A 19,651-nucleotide genomic window follows, 5' to 3' on the forward strand; every position below is an offset into this window, starting at 1 on the left:
TCCGAGGCCCGCTATACTCCCACTGAAAAAGAGATTTTGGCAGCATATGAAGGCTTTCGAGCTGCTTCAGAAGTGGTTGGCACGGAAGCACAGCTCCTCCTAGCACCACGATTGCTGGTCCTGGGCTGGATGTTCAAAGAGAGGGTCCCTTCTACGCATCATGCCACCGATGCTACGTGGAGTAAGTGGGTCGCGCTGATCACACAGCGCGCCCGAATGGGAAACCCCAGTCGCCCAGGAATTCTGGAGGTAATCATGGACTGGCCAGAAGGCAAAGATTCTGGAGCATCGCCAGAGGAGGAGGTGACACGTGCTGAAGAGGCCCCACTGTATAACCAGCTGCCAGAAGATAAGAAACAGTATGCCCTGTTCGCGGATGGGTCCTGTCGCATTGTGGGGAAGCAGCGGAGGTGGAAGGCTGCTGTGTGGAGCCCTACACGACAAGTCGCGGAAACTGCCGAGGGAGAAGGTGAGTCCAGCCGGTTTGCAGAGGTGAAAGCCATCCAGCTGGCGTTAGACATTGCCAGTCGAGAGAAGTGGCCAGTGCTCTATCTTTACACTGACTCTTGGATGGTGGCCAATGCCTTGTGGGGGTGGCTGCAGCAATGGAAGAAGAACAACTGGCAGCGCAGAGGCAAACCTATCTGGGCTGCCCCACTGTGGCAAGATATTGCTACCCGGCTAGAGCAGTTGGCTGTAAAAGTCCGTCACGTGGACGCCCACGTCCCTAAGAGTCGGGCCACTGAAGAACATCAAAACAACCACCAGGTAGATCAGGCTGCTAAGATTGAAGTGGCTCAGGTGGCTCTGGACTGGCAACATAAGGGTGAACTGTTTATAGCTCGGTGGGCCCATGACACCTCGGGCCACCAAGGAAGAGACGCGACATACCGATGGGCTCGTGAACGAGGGGTGGACTTGACCATGGACACCATCGCACAGGTTATCCATGAATGTGAAACATGCGCTGCAATCAAGCAAGCCAAGCAGGTAAAGCCTCAGTGGTATGGAGGACGATGGCTAAAATATAAATATGGGGAGGCTTGGCAGATTGACTACATCACACTGCCACAAACCCGCCAAGGCAAGCGCTATGTGCTCACAATGGTGGAGGCCACCACCGGATGGCTGGAAACCTACCCTGTGCCCCATGCCACCGCCCGGAATACCATCCTGGGCCTGGAAAAACAAGTCCTGTGGCGACATGGCACTCCCGAAAGAATCGAGTCGGACAACGGGACTCACTTTCACAACAGCCTCATAGACACCTGGGCCAAAGAACACGGTATCGAGTGGGTGTATCACATCCCCTACCATGCACCAGCGTCTGGAAAGATCGAACGTTACAATGGGCTGCTAAAAACCACTTTGAGGGCAATGGGGGGTGGGACTTTCAAAAATTGGGATACCCATTTAGCAAAGGCCACCTGGTTGGTTAACACCACAGGGTCCACCAACCGAGCTGGTCCTGCCCAGTCAAAACCTCAGCGCCCCGTAGAAGGGGATAAAGTCCCTGTAGTGCACATGCGGAACATGTTAGGGAAGACGGTTTGGGTTAGTCCTGCCTCGGGCAAAGGCAAGCCCGTCCGCGGGATTGCTTTTGCTCAAGGACCTGGGTGTACCTGGTGGGTAATGCGGAAGAATGGGGAAGTCCAATGTGTACCTCATGGGGATTTGATTTTGGGCGAGAATAGTCCATAAATAAATTGTATAAAGTTAATTGTTAAATAACCCTGTCACTGTCTGTTATCACTGTTATAATTGTTATATTTTGTACCAGTAGTAGGCATAGTAAGAATCATCCAGATTAAAGAAGGATGGACTTTTTCGATGAAAACCTAGCAGAGTACAGCAATGATGGAACTGGACCTGGTTTTCAACAACTGGCATCCAGCAACTTCACCAAGATCAACATCTCCTGCAGACTGTGGGCACGGGCCGCACCAGATACATCAGCCGTGAGCTCCAGATGCAGCAAGTGACCGCCCATCACCACACATCACCTCTCCTGCCACGGAAGACCATTACGACAGATGGAGCTCGAAGTCATGGATTAAATTAACTCAACGGACACTTTAGAGTGATGATCCATAGACTAAGGGAATGATATCTGGCGGCAGGAGAAGTGGTGGTGATCAACTGGACAATGGGGGATCTGGGCATGACGTAGATGGTATGGAATAAGGGGTGGATAATGTGCGTGGCGCTTTTGTTGCCGGCTGCAGCCGAAACCAGAACAACCTGGGAACGCTCTGCCAAAAGATTCTGTAGGTATAAGACATTCTCATGAGTTCAATGGGAGACTAAACAAGTACTCAGAAAACAAACTAGATCCATTGAGGTTCACTAAAAAGACACATCAGCATCAGGAAAATCCGCTGACTTGAAAATAACTGGTGGTTAGCTGATACATGTGTTGAGAAGTTTCTTTTCTTTTTCCTTCCATTCCTTCCTTTTACTCTTCCTTGAGCATTAGTTTAGGAGCACTTCTGGAGACCACTGGCCTAGATGGTCTCTTGATCTTAAACTGTTCTATGCTCCTAACAGCTCATCTCAGTCACAGGACCATCCTTTCCCTTTGTTTTTCATCTGCTCATAAAAGATATCCTCTAATTCAGAACAACACCTCACCCGTGGCTATGCTCCGCTAACAAACCCAGCTTTGAAAGCAGTCTCGGCAGTGTAACAACATCTAGGGCTGCTCAGTCAATTGATAATCTCTTTGCATTTTTGAATGAAAGGTGAACGGCACTGTGCTAATAACATTGTAGCTAGACATTCCCATTTTACAATAAAAAAATAACAATATTTTTCTAACTCTGCCACATAGTTTAACAATTAAAAACACACAAAATGTGTATGACACTTGGGCTTCCCCTTTCACAGAAACATTATGGCTTGCCAGGATCGATCACTAGATGTTCTGCCCTTGACTACTGCCTCCCTTTACTCTTTTGCTTGCAATCCTATGGCTTTTCTTTCCTCAAGTACATTTTCATCATGTAAACCCTCTCAGAATCAGCCTCAAAAGCAGGTGCAGGACCTGTGAGAAACTGTCAGTACAAAAGAGATTTGGCACATCCCCACAGAGGAACTGAGTTATCTTGAAGTCTTCAGTAATAGAAATGAGACAGTACCCAGCAGTACACTATATGATTTTGGAAAGACACCAACAAAAAAATCTGTTCTCATCATACAACAAAAGCACCTAGTATATACTAACACATTGCACGGCAATTTTGAACTATCACTGTGAAAACAGAAATCCTAGAAGCACTAGGATGTGTCAGGTCACGTTTCCAGCAGAAAAAGAAGAAAAATTAATTCCATTTTGTCAGGCTAAGAGATTGGTCTATGAAATAGTTCAGTTAATGCCTGCTCCAAGGCACAATTAACTATACCTACATCACTGCTGATAGATGTTTGTCTTAACGTAACCTTAAAAGCCTCAAAGACTAAATAATACTCCTAACTCAGTCTACTTCAGTACTTCACTGTCCTCACTTGTGGTAAGTTTCTTGCTGCTACATTGTATTTTCTCTATTGCAGTTTAAACTCTTCACTTTCTGTCCTAGCCTTTTACAAACTTCTATCATTTCTCCACTACATCATCCAGCCTTCTCTTCTTTAACTTACAGATAACAATTCCACTTTTTCCCTTGTAGGTAAAATTTTGTAGAGCCATAATAATTTACTTTTCCATCATTTGGAATTTTTCTGACTGGTACACGTTTCTTATAAGGTCTTACCTCACTGTTGATTTGCATTATAAGATTACTTCAGGTATTTTTAAAGACATATTCTCATTTATAATCTGGAGATGGTATTTGTTTTTTAGTGGCATAGTGATATCGCTGACGTGTGTTCCTTTGTGAAGTCAGCATGACAGCTTATCCTTCAAACCTGTCATCTAGCTACATGTTTCCTAGCCTTTATTTGTACATTTAACTATTCTTGTACAAGCATACTATGTTGTCCATATTAAGCAGAATAATATTTTTTCCAGATTATTATTGTCTATTGTCAAGAATATTTTGCATTTGAATCACACCTCCTTATTCCAATACCCAGGACATTACTAAATAATACCAGATCCAGCACAAATTCCCTTAAGTCTGCTCTATTCATCCTTCTACTTGATGGTAAACCTTTCAGTTACTCTACAGAGGCCAAGATTTTTGAATGAGACTGCACCTACTATATACTCACTTTCATCTAGACGTACCTTGATCACCTTGGGCCATGTGAAATAGCCTTATTAAAATCCAAATATACAATACAGACTACTCTTCTGCTCAGAAGGCCACTACTTCATTTTGTAAGGAAATCAAACTTGTCCAGCATGACTTGTTCTTAACAGCATACACTAGCTGTTACTCGTCTCCTCATTTTTCTTTTAAGTGGTTATAAACAATTTCTTCCAGTATTTTTCCAGAAACAGAAATAAAGCAGATTAATGTGCCTTTGCTATTTGTGTTCCTTTCCCTTTTCCTCATAGCTCTTCTTCCACTATCTCACTTGCTCTTTACAAGGTCTCAAATATAAATGAGAACAGCAGGAAAATCTTTAAATGGAAAACAATTTAAATTAATCTGAATCAGCTGATCTTCAAAGTTCTCTACCTTACCTAACTAGCACTCAGTTATTTTACCTATTTCTCTACAATTTGAAGCTGAATCTTTCTTCTACCAGTATTAATTGTTGTTATTTATAACTATCACCTGTCTGCAATGCTATTTGTAGTGAAAACTGATCAACTCCTGCACAACACACACGCCAACAAGAAGTACAACTCCCTCCCTCCCCGCCAAACATTAACCACTGCCAGCCTTCTCAGCATCACCTCCTGACTGTTCTTCCTGTCTGTTGAGCAGCAGACAAACATTTCCTAAGGTCCTCCTTCTGCACCCCATTTTGTATCTTGGCATTTCTGATTTTGTGCCAACAGGCTCATAATAAACACAATTCTCATTCCTAGTGACCTGACCTATTTCTAATTCTTACATGCTTCCCTATATCTGAGGTCCACAAACTATGCATGGTTTAGCCAAGCTGGTTTCTTACTGTGCAACCTATCCTTTCTCAGTAATAATGAAAACTTGCATTACTACCCATAACACTACTTATGCAAGATACTATCATCCATATTTACATTTTTTCCCCTTTAAAAAGTTTCCTCACAAATTCTACTCACTAATTACCCAAGTTTACTAAAGTCTTCCCGCTATTATACATAGAAGACAAAGAAAAGATAATATAACTTTGGAAATATCTGGGGAAACCTGTCCCGCCTCACCCCCAGCATGTGTTGTAAATAAAAAGAAAATAAAGAAACCCATGCTTTGTACCCTCTACATTTCCAACTATTTTCTAGCAAGACATTACCTTTAAATTTTACAAGTTCTAACAAAATTATAAGAAGCTGGAAATTATGTTTTCTTCTCGATCTTTTCCCAGAGATAAGATTGCTCATCAAACAAATTCATACATGACATTACTTCTCTAAGTCCATCAGTTGGTGCTGTGATTGCCTAATTCTTTAAGGTTAAATCTACATGACTCCTGTTAGCTCAGCTTGGCACCTTTGGGGACAGATTCCCTAGAGCCCACACAATCTAACCTGTAGCATTTGCCACAAGGCAATATGAGTATCTCCTCTGGTCAACATGAATGGGAAGGCAGGAATAGCACCCTGAGATAGTTCAGCCTTCGCAACGCACACAGGCAAATGGTTCGTATTCATCAGTGGACAGAATGGCAGTGAGTCACACCATCCCATCTCATGTTCTTCAGCACTCCAACACAGCCGACCCTCACAACCCTCTCTCTTGCCCAGCATACCCAGGGCACCATTCTTCTCATTTACTGGGTTGCTCCTGCTGTCTCTACAGTATCAGAACCCATCACAAGAGATATCCCTGTGTCGTGGGTTGACCCTGGCCAGGCGCACACCAAAGCCACTCTTCTCACTCCGCCTCCTCAACTGGACAGGGGAGAGAAAATAAAACAAAAGGGTCATGGGTTGAGATAAGGACAAGGAGAAGAGATCACTCACTAGTTATCGTCACAGGCAAAAGGGCAAAACAGACTCGACATGAGGAAAAATAATTATTTACCAATCAAACCACAGTAGGATAATAAGAAAATAAAATCTAAATCTTAAAACACCTTTGCCCCACCTCTCCCTTCTTCCCAGGCTCAACTTTAGTCCTGAATTCTCTACCACCTCCCCCTCAGTGGCACAGGAGGACAGGGAATAGGGGTTGTGGTCAGTTTATCACACATTGTTTCTGCCATTCATTCCTCTTCATGGGGAGGACTCCTCACACTCTTCCCCTGTTTCACTGTGGGGCCCCTTCCATGGGAGGCAATCCTCCATAAACTTGTCCAGTGTGAGTCCTTCCCATGGCTACAGTTCTTCACAAACTGTTCCAGCGTGGGCTCCTCTCTCCATGGGTCCACAAGTATTGCCAGAAGCCTGCTCCAGCACAGGGTCACAAGCTCCTTCAGGCATCCACCTCCTCCAGCATGGGGTCCTCCACAGGCTGAAGCTGGATATCTGCTCTGTTAACCTCCATGGGCTGCAGGTGGACAGCCTGCCTCACCATGGTCTTCTCCATAGGCTGCAGGGGAATCCCTGCTCCAGCACCTGGAGCTCCTCCTTCCTGTCTTTCTTCACTGACCTTGGTGTCTGCAGAGTTGTTTCTGTCACATATTCTCACTCCACTCCCTAGCTGCAGTTACCTGTTGCACAGCAACTTTTTCCCCTTCTTAAATATGTTATCACAGAGGCGCTACTACCATCACCAATCGGCTTGGCCCTGGCCAGTGGCAGGTCCATCTTGGAGCCGGCTGGCATTGGCTCTGTCAGACATAGGGGAAGCTTCTGGCATATTCTTCTCTGCCTGCGGCTACATAACCAAAGCGGTCAGCTGTGCCCTTCCCTTAAAATTACCAAATAAGCCAAGTTTGATTACCAACACATCTTCCTGGCTAATGGTTGACAGAAGCACAGATTTGACAGAATGTTCTTCAGTGGCTGCTGCAGAAAACCATGGCTGCCACCACTGCCTGCTTAGTCAGTCCCTCTTTCCACTGTTCAGCTGAGGCAAGTTTTTGTACTGGCAAACTATTTGGTTTGGTGAGTAACCAATGGCAATATCATTTTTGCACTGGCAAACACAGCTGCTCACAGGTCGTATGCACAATCACAAGGCACGGAGAGGGAGAAAAACACAGAAGGAACAGTCTTGGATATAAAAGAGTCTCCTTCCTACACAAATTTTGTTTTTATGACCAGATTACCTTTAGGTGAAAGTAAAGATTCTCCTTCAAGTTTAGTTGCTTCCAAGTATGTCTGCAACGGCTTGTAATTCTCAGAAGAAATTCTAATTACACTTGAAATGTTAATCCCAAGCTCAGACATCACAGACAACAGCTGAGGGTTGTGGAAATCCAAAATTATAAAGTAATGATGGGCACCATCATCTGGTTCATCATCTGTTAAAAACACAACAAAACCTGATTAGAATAAGGACATTCAACAGCTAAATCAAATTCATTTTTTTCTTGACTATATAGGGATACTGCAAATTAAGGTCAGAGAAACAGTTCTTTTATAACCTCATTGGGATAATTACATGCAAGTTTCAAAATACTATGTGCATTAGACTGAAGTCTTCTGCAGCAAACCACCTAGAACTCAGTAGGAAGAACACAAGTCAGAAGTAATAATTGCTTGGAGAAGCACCAGGAGAAAAGCTGGAGCAGCTGATTATAACCAGAATGCTAGCTGTAGCAGCATTTCTTCTAAGGAGGAGTTTAGTGTCAAGACATACTCACATGCTCTAATGGTAGTTTAAGCTATTCTGTTTTATCCTGCATAAAGGTGGCCAGTGAGCACACACAGAGTAAGTTACTGTGTCTTAGATGAGATATTACATTAGCTGGAATTGTAATTCTGAAGGCTTAGCTGTCAGTATGAGCTGACTCACTGCTGACTGCTCCCTGCCCGACAGGTTCATGTTTACTAGATGGAATCCCTGTCAAAATCCTCATCAGCTGGTAATACCAGCTCACACTAGTCCTTTCAGTTGGCAATGGGCATATCCAAATTAATCCTAAAGCCCAGATGAGAAGTTTCATTGAGTGCCTGCCCTGTTTGGTCTTATTAGTTCTGTAGAAATATGTATGCATAGCAACATTTCAGAACCAAAGCAAAAGGTTAAGCATTATGTAAGTAAAAACAAACCCTCTAGAAGCCTGACTCTGGTCTAAGTTAATTGCAAAGATTCCCTTTATGGCCCATTGAGAAATGTAGGTATTCAGACAGGTATCAGGTGATTTAATTCATCCAGCATGGTTACCTATCCTCAGACAACAGAATATGCCTGCTGAAGCTCCTGTATATCTCCATCGGCTATGAAACACATGTTAGTGCAGACTATCCTGCACTAAAAACAAACCACAGTTTTATATTCTATTGAGCATTAAGATTCCATCTTATGCCTTCTAACACAATGCACTTTAAAGTCCTTTAGCCACTCCTCAGTTCACAGGACTCATCCATCCAAGGGAGAAGAGAAGGGCAGAAGGTAGTCTGGAACTGACATCTGCCTGTGCTCAGGTCTACAGCCATAGCTGTGTAAATGCTGCTACCACCTGGAGCAGCAGGCTGGCAACATGGTTGTCTACTCTTCTTGTAACATTAGGTAAACACAAATGAACTTAAGAATTTGGAGAAACACTGACTGAGGAAGCAGCCACCACAGTCCAGTACACATATCGCATACAGCCAAATCAAAACCAGAAGAAAACTAATCCGTTATGGCACTGCTAGTACTGAAACTGAACTACATATTTTGATGCCTCAGTTACTGCAGGAAGAAAACGCATGAGCACATACAATTACTGAGCATTAATGATTTCTAACAAAAAAGACAGATGTCTGCATAGTGACTTACAGAGATTCAAAAATTCCAATGCATACAAGCTGAAGACTGCCTGCCATTCAACAGTTATAATTATGATTATGCTGATAATCAGGACAAGTAGATAATAATCAGCCAGTTCTAATAATCAGTGATTAGTTCATACTCAAATGATGAAAGATGCAATTAATCTCAAGATTACTCAAAAGCAGAAATATTCTATTTCAGAAAGGCGATAATGTACTAGGGATGAATGATAAAATGACTGTTAGGTACCAGAAAAAGATCGTCTTTGAGTTCAAGACATGATCATGTATAAGTAATAGCTCAGACTACTCTCGAGTAAAAATTGTGGCACTTTCTCTTTTGGGATTTTCGCTTGATACAGCTATATTAAACCAAATATAAACAGGGAAGGTTTAGATTGGATATTAGGAAAAATGACTTCACTAAAAGGGTTATCAAGCACTGGAACCGGCTGCCCAGCGAAGTGGTTGAGTCACCATCCCTGGAGGTATTTAAAAGATGTGTAGATGTGAGACATAAGGACATGGTTTAGTGGTGAACTTGGCAGTGTTAGATTTATGGTTTGACTCTACAGTCTTAAAGATCTTTTCCAGTCTAAATGATTCTATGATTCTATTAGAGTGGCCAAGAGTGCTGAAAAAAATGTTCACTGTATCAACTTGAAGGATCATCCAAGGCTTTTTGAGTCTTCTGCTCAGACTCTTGTAAAATATGGAATATTCACAAAGATTTTTGAAGTACTACATTCTTGGTAGAAAAGTTTCATAGATCTACATGTTCTTGACACTGAGAAATGGAGCTGGGACCACTTTGTCCCAAGACACAAAACAAAGCTTTAGCATGAGGTCCTTGAGAATCCTAATTGCCATGTTCTCAAGGGAAGACAGAAAATCTTGACACAGTTGTTTTGCCACACTTAAGGTTCATTTAGAATGGTCTTCAGAAGTTTTGGTAATACTTTAGTTAATTTTCTCTTAGTATGGACTTGGTGGAACTGTCAGAAAGAATGAAGAAACAATTACCTCTCCAGCAAACAACAGTTCTGCTTTTCCTGTAGCCTAGAGTGAAGGGTTCGAGGGGTGCTGTCCTTCTTAGGGCTATAGGCACCTACTCACTGTCTTCCTCAGCACGACTAAAGGAAGTAGCAAGGCCGGATTACCTTTTCCATCATTAGGTAGTTCCTTATTGTCTTTAGACTGGAAATCAATCCTCTGAATAAATTCTTTTTTGTATGAGTCAGAATCAATTTGTTTATTATTAAGCCCAGCTGTGTGGATGCACAATGAATGTGGTGAATTGTTCAGAATGGCTTCAGCTCAGCACAGTCATGACTGTGAAACTAAATGTAGCACAAGTGACCAAGCACAAAATACCTCCCTAACTTCTCCTCTGAGGCAATCTGCAACTAGTGCTATATTGTAAATATCCTTGGGACTCCTGAGACAAATCTCAGTCAATAAAAATCATAGTTTAACAGCAGTGCTAGCAGTTCATAATATAAAGATACTAAGCATACTAAAAAAGGGTACTTTTCACGGCTGTTAGTTTTTGGAGGCAATTTTTATATTCCTTACTTTGTCTTCTCATTAACTGTGACTAAAAGGCAGCAAAGTATGGATATCTCATACAGGTACCTGATGTTTTCTACCCATCCCTCAAGGCAGTAGGGAGCAAAACCAATGGAGATGGTAAAGTTGTTTCTTTGGGGCCTAGTTGAAGCACGTTAATACCACCCAAAGCCACTCCGTACTTTACATTCTGTACCTATTTGTAGTAAGATGACATGAGTCCTCTACATGACTTCAGCTTGGATTCTTAAAGGCATGAATGTTTCTTTGAACACTTCTCCTTTCCAGCCCTGGAAAACTTTAAAATTATCCCAAGAATGATGTTATAGCCAAGACTTATCTGAAAAATGAGGAGCTATGCACAGATAGCTATGTTCTATTCTTGTGTAGTCAGCGTCACTAAGATTCAGACTTGCTCTGAACACCTGGAATGATGCTTTTTAGACACCTGAAGAGTGCCGTTGATCTCAAATGAGATGCAGACAAAGGTCTGATAAAAGAGTGAGGAAAGCCTGCAGCAGTTCAACTAGGAAATAGCAGGTACACATAAAGCATCCAAAAATCAGCAAGTGCTTCTCCAGCAGGAGAGATCCTGTTTATGTTGACGTAACTCAAATATATTATGTTCCAAGCTAAATATAACTGTGATCTAATGAGAAGAGCTAAGTGTATTCTCCAGTATTTTTTGTTCCAGTGAAATTTGTAACCATGGGTGCTGTACATGAAGAATAAAGATATTCTCAGCGCTAGCTAGCATATTATTCTTTACCTCATATAGCTCATTTCTGGAGTAGATTTCTTCAGGTCTCAGTCCTATCCACATGTTTTTACAGCAAATGCAATCTTACTGCCCTTTGTGCAGGATCTAGCTTCATCCCCAAATAATGGTAGACAGCTCTGTTCTACTTTATAATACAAGGAGAAAGCCACCTTCAGATACTGAAACAAATGCATTTAGTTATTCTGAAATCTTTCTGTAAGAAAGGTTTTCTGTAAGATTTGTTTAGCCACTATCTTTTAGTCTTACACACGCTAAAACATATTGATGTTAACATGTGACATATACCTCATCTGTATTTTATTTCTTGGACTAAACAATCTATCCTAATACTGAGCAGAACACAGCACGTTCTTCAAACACAAAGTCACAATGCTTTATAATATTGCCGAAACAGATCTTGACTTTTCAACATGGAACAAAACAAAGTACTTGGTTAGAAACTAGGCTGCAAGATTTAAACCAAGTTTGTCAGGAATATATCTGCATTTCCTACATACCAATGTATTTGTGTTCCTCTTCCACTTCTCCCCGTCGCTTCAGTTGGGTGTCCTTTTTAACAGTGACTGGTGCTAGAAGGCCTACTTCTGTCTTTTTTCCTTTCCTTTCTTTCTCAGCTGTCTTGGCACTATGGAGGTTCTCCTTCTTGCCAGGAGGTCTAGCTTTCTCTTTCCCTTCATTTTTTTCCTTTTTTTGCTCTTCTTCTGCCTGGCAAGATGAATAAACTAAGTTCTCATTGTAGCCTTTGTGCAGAACAAAGTGCACATTGCTGCAAAATTTCAGTGGTTCAGTCTTCTTATTTGAAAACTCTTCCCTTTCAGCCCCTATAATGTTGATGTGGTGAAGCTGTCTTGAACACTCTGCTTTATCTTTCTCAAACACATCATTCAGTTTATTATATTCTTACTAAAGTATAGTGCTAAGACCTCACATTAAAAAGGAACTGTGAGAGGTAGGTAGACACTATACCTAAGAAACTAATGAAACGCATACTGGTAGAAAGACGAATAAAGAATCACTGTACTTTAGTTACTGCCACTACAGCATTTGCATCAGTTAGAAACGTTCTCTGGACTGAAGGGAAATAAGACAAAAATTCCATTTCTGTTAAGTCTTCGGCATCTCTGTTAACACTCTTGAGTATGGTGTAAAATGGTGCCAGCGCTATTTTTCTTTGATGTAAATATCTGTCTACTATAAACTAGAACCAAGAGTCTTGTGCTCATTTCACACAGGATATTACTCAGCCATTCTCATTATTTTCAAACAAAAACACCTACACTAAGTTCTGCTCAGGAATTTAAGAGTAAAGAATGAAAAAAGATTTTGTAAGTATCCCAAAGCCTCACACTATAAATCTAGAAAGCTCAGAGCCAGTCTAAAATTAAAATAATCCAAAATATATTAAGGTAAAGTGAGGTGCTGTAATAGCAAGAAACCCTCCACCTTCTTTCTACTCAGCAGCAGTACTACACACTAACTATGCAACGATGACATTTCAGGATTGTAAAGCTAAATTTAATCCAATAAAATGATATGAACTTCACTTACCGTTACCATCCTGCTGGTGTCACTTTAAAGGCTATTAAAGCAACGAGAAAAGCTCTCCATGCAAATGAAATAATACAGCAGTTGACTCTACACAATCGGCTCCCCTAGATCCAGCTGGAAAAGCAGACTTTCCAGCTGTAGAAGTTGTGTTTAGTTCAAATTCAAAAGAAAAGCAGAAAATCTTTTCCTGCTTTTCCTGTCTTCACGCATTCCCTTTCTGTAAAATTTAGAAATGCCTTCAACAGATCCTTCAAACTATTTGTGCTGTGAAATGGGGGATTTGGATGCTTTGATTATTTTCTTTCAAATTTATTCCACTTTGGACATTTCAAACAGAAGATTTTGCTCGTACTACTTTGAATTCTAAGCTGATGAACACATCAAAGCCAATGACAAAATCATCAGCCTACAAAGTTCTCAATCAGCTCTATCTATTGCATCTGCATCATTTTATGTAATTAAGTCTCAAATAAGCAGAGGCATTTCTGAACTTGCCAAGATTCCAACAAAGAGCACTAGTTGACCTTAATACCTCAGGAAGCAAAAGCCTGTCCTTTCTAGGACTCCTTCCTTTTCCTCTCAATGTCGTATTTCTCCTTCCCTACAAGGTGCAGCTTCTTGTGGAGTTTCTAACCTTTTATCAGCTTTACATTCTGTAATTTTGTTTTTTTAAGCTTGATATTACAATATCTTACTACTTCAAACAGTCTTCTAATTCAGAGACCTTTCTTCTCTTCTGCATATTAGTTTAAATGCATACATCTGTCAATTTATAGCAAGCTTTTGCTCCTAATGAAATACAGAAATATCATAGTGGTTTATTTTTAGTTATTCACTTGCTGCTTTTCTTCTGCCAATCCATTCTATTAACTGGTGTCTATTCTAAAAAACAATGCGTAGTTATGTTGGCTTTCTGAGAACTGATCTGCTAGTAAAATCTTTGTTTCACCACCCGAGGTGTTGGCAATGGAACTTGAACTGTACAAGCTAGCTGGAAAGCATTAAAAATTTTATGGCAGAGAGTTTAAAGCTAGAATTCTAAATTAAAAGCCAGTTTCTGCCCATTCTGGACTGCAGAGCATCCTCATAATCAAGAGCTCTCCCAGTTCTTGACCCTTTCATTGTCCTTTAACTGCTGTTCTCGTGTTTGCCTGTCATACTTTGATCTAATCCAGAGGAGGTGACAACTTTGTCCAGATTGCTTGGCTAAAACCTGGAAAAAATTGTAAATTCCAGACATTCTTCAACCTTCAATATCGACTATCCTCAGCTTCTTCAGGGAAATAAAATAATAGTTACAAGAGTAATCTTGCCAAATCAAAGCTAAAGGCTCCATTTTAATACTGAAGTGCCTAATCTTTAAACTTCAAATTTTTGTTTCACAGTTTACTTATCAACACTGACTGATACCTAACAGAAAAGCCATTTTTTCTCCATTAACTATAAAAAATGTGCTCTATAGCTTCAGCCTCTCAATTTCTCTTCAGATTCAAAATGCTTTTTTTTTTTTTTCCTCAGATTTTTCATGTATTTCTGTGGCTTACATTATCATTTGCTGATTAGTTTTGGAATTGACTTCTATGGGAACAGGACACAAATTTAATTTATCACCCAGCATTTAATGTTCTTGTGCTTGTGCACTATACTTCATCCACCAAGTATTCCCACAAACAGAATTATTGATAAAGAAATGCACAGACTTTTCAACTACACAAAATCCATGAAACAGTTTTCTTATTGCATCTTTTAGATGCATAGAATGCTTAGGTCTCCATGTCATCACATTTTACATAATAGTTTTTGATCAATTAACAGGGTAAACTATTGCAAAATTATATGACTTTCCAGTAATGGTCTTCAGCTGCACGAATGTTTGCTGAAAAGGACTATAGCAAAGACCAACTGTTCAGTAACTTGCTGAAACGTACCACTGACAATGCTTTTTTTTTTTAAATTACAGATGTTGGAAAGCAATTAGAGGTCTGAACAGATTCTGATTCTGTGCAAGTTGGTGAAATTCCTCCTAGAACACATACGCAATCTGACTGAGGCAGTCTTGGAGTTAGTAGTGATGATTTTGGAGAATATGTGCAAGCGAGATTTGGGAACACTGGAAAACGTGGTACCCAGTTCTGAGAAGCAGACTTCAAGATATGAACTATTTGGACAGAGTTCAGAGGAGAGGAACCAGTATAATCAAAAACTAGACACATATTTGGGTTTGTTTATTTAAATATGTAATAGATATCTGCAGAATGGAGGATAAGAACTGTTGTCCCCATACAGAGTGAGAAGCAAAGCAGTAACGGTTTATATTAGAGCAGCGTTGATAAGGTTAGAAACCTTTTCCAAATGGCTACGTTGCAGAGATAGTTTAGCTGTAATGCTGGTTGATGTAGAAAAGCAAAAGCACAGCAGTGGAAGGTTTATGAAGAGGTACAACAAACATCTGCCAGGAATCATTTATGTAAATTTTATCCTGCCTTAGTGCTGGAGGACGGAATAGATAACTTCTCCAAATGTCCTCTATATAGGTGATCCATGATAATAAATTCTTCATAGTGCTCCTCTGCATCTATCCTTGATACCTCTCAAGTAATAACTCTCCCACTTATACTTCAACAGAGATATATACAGCTGAAGACAGTTTTTAGCTCTGTTTTCTATTGGTCTTAACACTCAGCTAAGACATTACTACTTCTCACTCTAGCAAAGAGTTCTTGCACAATATTTTTTCTTTTCTTTTTTTTTTCCCTGTCTCGCCTGCATTTAAGTAATTCAAAGCTTCTTCCCCAAAATCTAATTAACTTAAAAAGATAAATTTCTATTCACATTTCTCTTCATTTACACATCTAGGAAGTTAAGCATGAGGAGAAAGCTGAATTTCTGGAAACAGCACTAGAATAGAAGCATCTTCATAAAATTAATTAATCATCCTTCCTAAGACATACTATAATACCTTCTTTTCAGCTTCTCTTCTCTGAAGGTCCTTCTGTTTGAGACAAAGCAGTTGAAATTTCAACAGCTTTCCAGTTAGTGCTACAGGGATTTCTTCACCACTATCCAGAATGGCTTTGGCTACTTCTATCACCTGCAGAGAAAAAAATTAAAACCAAAATAACTATTACTTGTATAGTTTTAATATTGCATTTAACATGTATTTTGCATGCTGAAACAAGGAAGTACTATCTCACATTGTACAATGTATGGGTCAAAATGGTCACTTTCAGGAAAACAACATATCGGTAAGATGCGTAACTTTTCTTTGGTTCCTAAGACCTCAAAGAAAGTTCTATCTGTTATAGTGTGAGATAAAACTAGAATGGAGAAAACTTCTTTCATTTATGTAACAGTCAACAGACACACAGTTCTCACAGTAAACTGTTATTTTTTTAGGTTTTAAACAAAGACACATCATTAAGCAACTACTTATTATAAAGTAATAAATTAAAAAGCATTTAGCAGACAGCAAATCAAGGGGAATAGTTTGGAGTACTGTTTACAAAGTGACTTGTGTCTGAGGCACTAGCCCTGAATGAAAGATAAAAACTCCTCGCAGGGAATTTGAGAGGGTCTGTCTTGGTGAAAATACACCCCCTCCCTGTGTAATTCTGATTCTGTTGGTATGCAGCCTAATTGGGGTGAAATAAGGCTATTGAGTTTTCTTAGGGTGATGACAGCAGCGGGAACATACAGCTGCATTGTCCAGATGTGTGGCATTGACAGGCTGTTTTATGACTATGTTTTTTACAGCTTGTTTCCACTAAATTTCATACAACTCACTAACATCTGGGCCGTTTTCCTTGGAGCCTCATAACCACTTTATTTACTGTGAAAAAAATAAAATAACATAAAAATACCATAAAAAGTTGTTATATGTTTCTTTTCACTTGTGTTGTCTCTGTAATAAAGTTCACCTATGTAGGAAGCGCTGTTGAGGAATAATATAACCATAATATTTTCCTACTTTTGTTTTTAAGCAACCATCAGCTTTATTTATGACCATGCACCGAATTAGGTGTTACTCAAGTGTTGTGACACGTTTCTTTTTTCCCCTCTTGGAGCAATTACAGTTGGGCACATATGGTGTCAATTTTGCTTGCTAAGATTCAGACAATGAAGGTGTACACTGCATCTCACTGAACTGTGTCTTGTCTAATGCAAACATCACCATTAGCTTTGAGCTTTCAGAGCTTCTTGCCCAGCTCAGAAATTTTCACTTCTCATGTAAAACCTAGGTAAGCAAACGTAAACACTAAACAAGCTTCTCTGAATAAAACAAAGCCAAAATGGAACCCAGACTATTCTATGCTGCATTATTGTTTCATACAAATGAAAGCAATGTACAGAAAAAGAAACCTTTTAAAATTCAGATTTTTCTGAATCAGGTAACAGGGAGACAAAATAACCAAAATATTTGCATTTATAACCCTCCCAAAACAATACTTCCCCTCCAACACTAATAAATCTGATGATCTCCTTAACATACACACAGGAAAAAATATTGTGGTTAAGATCAGTTCTACTTTACTTCTTTTGTATTCAGAGTCAGACTACTTACTGGTCACTACCTCAATAAACCAACCACAGAAGGCTTCTGGAAAGACTTCCATTGACTTCAGAGTCACGGCAGAAAGGATATGTTAAGTAGAGACTTAAAAACTCCTACAGACTGTAGGCACACTAGAAACTGCTAGCTATTACAACAAAAAATAGTCACCCAGAGCTAGCAACACAAATCTGTGCTCTGAAAGAGAGAGACTTTGGTAGAAATACCGCAGTAATTTCTCTTAGAGAGAAAAAAATCCACAGTTTTTTTTGCAGAAGTGGTGTTAACAGCCTATGGAAAGAGTATTTCCCAACCGCCTAATCTAGAGGAGTTGCACATTTCTTGAAACACAATAGAGGGGAAATGGAGGGATTCTGGAAGGATTCCTGAAAAGTGTATATATAGCAACCCAGCTCAATGGCAGTTGCTGATTTATTGTTCATGGAAGAAGGATGGAATGCTTAGACTCTTTTACAACCCATTCTTCCCGAGACGTTCAAAGCATTTTACCAGTCAAAAGCAATGCATCATGATTATTCCTATTTTGTAGATAGAGAACGCAGAAATGAAGAGACTTGTCCAAGGTCTATAGTGAGCCGGACAACTCTTGAGTGGGTGGGAAGGACAAATTTTCTTACATGAGGTGACAGAGAAGTATAAAACAAACTATTTAACAGGAGTACACTCCATGACTGTGGAGAGAGGTCAGACATATAAGACAAAGATAAACTGAGCACACTACATCTGGCAATACTAAGCAAATAGTTTTTCATACAGCAATGTAAAATCTGCTTTATGCATAAACAAATAAAACCCAATCCTTCATCACTGCTAGTTTAAAGACAGAACATAGATCAACCCATGCACAGTAGATCGAAATTAAATTTATTACCCTTATGCATGTTTACTTCATCTGTGGTCCTGTGAACTATGCAGGCACCTGGCATAAACAGTTTAGAACCTACAGAGCCTCAATAAAAAGAAAAAAGCTAAAGACTTGGTAGAAGTACAGAAGGAATATTTTGGGATGTGATGAAGTAGATTCATTTCAGATTGGCTATACTACACCCCGCCAGTGACAACCTTTTTCTTAAGTGGGAAACCATGGAAACTTGGATGGACAAACTCAGTTAGGTAGGGCCTCTTTTCCTTTAAAGGAAGAGGAAACCTAGCATTCCTCACACAGCAGGGGTCACATTTGTGAAGTGCAGAAAGGCTTCAGTGATGCAGTATTTGATCTCATATGGTGGCAGTATGGTCCATGCAGAGATTTAGCTACCTGGTGCAAAGGGCATGTATTTCAAGCCCTTCAAACACTGCATGAGTGCTTGTAAGTGACACTATACTACTGGCAGATACCAGCACCACTGAGATAGGAGACGGGTCTTAACAGTTAGGGAAACATTTAAATCCAGAGTCTTTATGGGCTCTTTCTTTGAAATGCCTGCTTTTCAATATACAGAACCATTGTAGCTGCTAAATTGTAATGAGAAAAGCTTTGAAAGTGATAAATTGCACTATCAACTTTCACAGCTTTATCACTACTTGGAAGCAGTAGCACCACCTGCTATGAACAGTGGTCAGCCCATTTCATAACATAGTTCTCCCATATCCAGGGTAAGGTTTCTAAAGCCCTGTCCTCCCTCTTGTTCTTGAAACTGTAAGAAATCCAGGCCATCACATATACCTCCGACTCACATAACACTTCCTAAAAGAAACGTAATGGTTTCTAGAACTCCTCAGTAATTCAAATCCCTTAGTAGCTGACACAGTCCAAGTCAATATGAAGCAAGAGATCCATCAGTCAAGAGGCTATACGGATTACATGTACCAACCAAGTTATTATTTACTGTTCAAATGTATTTTGCTGAGCAAGCCAGTAAATATGGGGGGCAGGGGCAATCTTCACATTAAAATCTGCCGTCAGTATTGTGAATCCCTCACAAGCAGCTTTCAAGACAGACTAGGGAACAAAAGCTGTGTGTATCGTACTGATAAATCTCATTTGTCCAAAACAGACTTCTTTACATATACTATTAACTATTTCTGAACCTGCTAAAATAAGGACACTTTCACTATTGAGCAATACTGAGAATATACGTATGCTGTTCATGTACCAAATATCTGCCTTTCTCTTGCGAGAACATTTCTCAAAGGAGCAGCAATGGCTGCTTGCTCCCTAGAAAAATATGTTGTCAGTCATATGAGTGAGTCTGTTTTTTGCCGAATCACAACACAGCTTGATCTG

General features: G+C 40.2%; 1 protein-coding gene across 5 annotated transcripts in view; it reads right to left on the minus strand.

Annotated features, from left to right (window-relative positions):
- SPAG17 (sperm associated antigen 17) overlaps positions 1-19,651 on the minus strand; it is a 125,866-nt gene that overhangs the window by 86,589 nt on the left and 19,626 nt on the right. For 4 of the 5 annotated variants that reach the window (XM_075437750.1, XM_075437771.1, XM_075437742.1 and 1 more), the window contains exons 4-6: positions 15,814-15,945; positions 11,804-12,011; positions 7,306-7,500 (exon numbers count right to left, since the gene is read on the minus strand). In XM_075437750.1, coding sequence (XP_075293865.1) covers positions 7,306-7,500; positions 11,804-12,011; positions 15,814-15,945 — 535 coding nt within the window. Of the gene's footprint in view, positions 1-7,305; positions 7,501-11,803; positions 12,012-15,813; positions 15,946-19,651 lie in introns of those variants that run through there. The other variant, XM_075437781.1, reaches the window with a different exon arrangement.

This window comes from Opisthocomus hoazin, chromosome 1 (genome assembly GCF_030867145.1).
Source record: "Opisthocomus hoazin isolate bOpiHoa1 chromosome 1, bOpiHoa1.hap1, whole genome shotgun sequence".
In the NCBI taxonomy this organism is placed as follows: Eukaryota; Metazoa; Chordata; class Aves; order Opisthocomiformes; family Opisthocomidae; genus Opisthocomus; species Opisthocomus hoazin.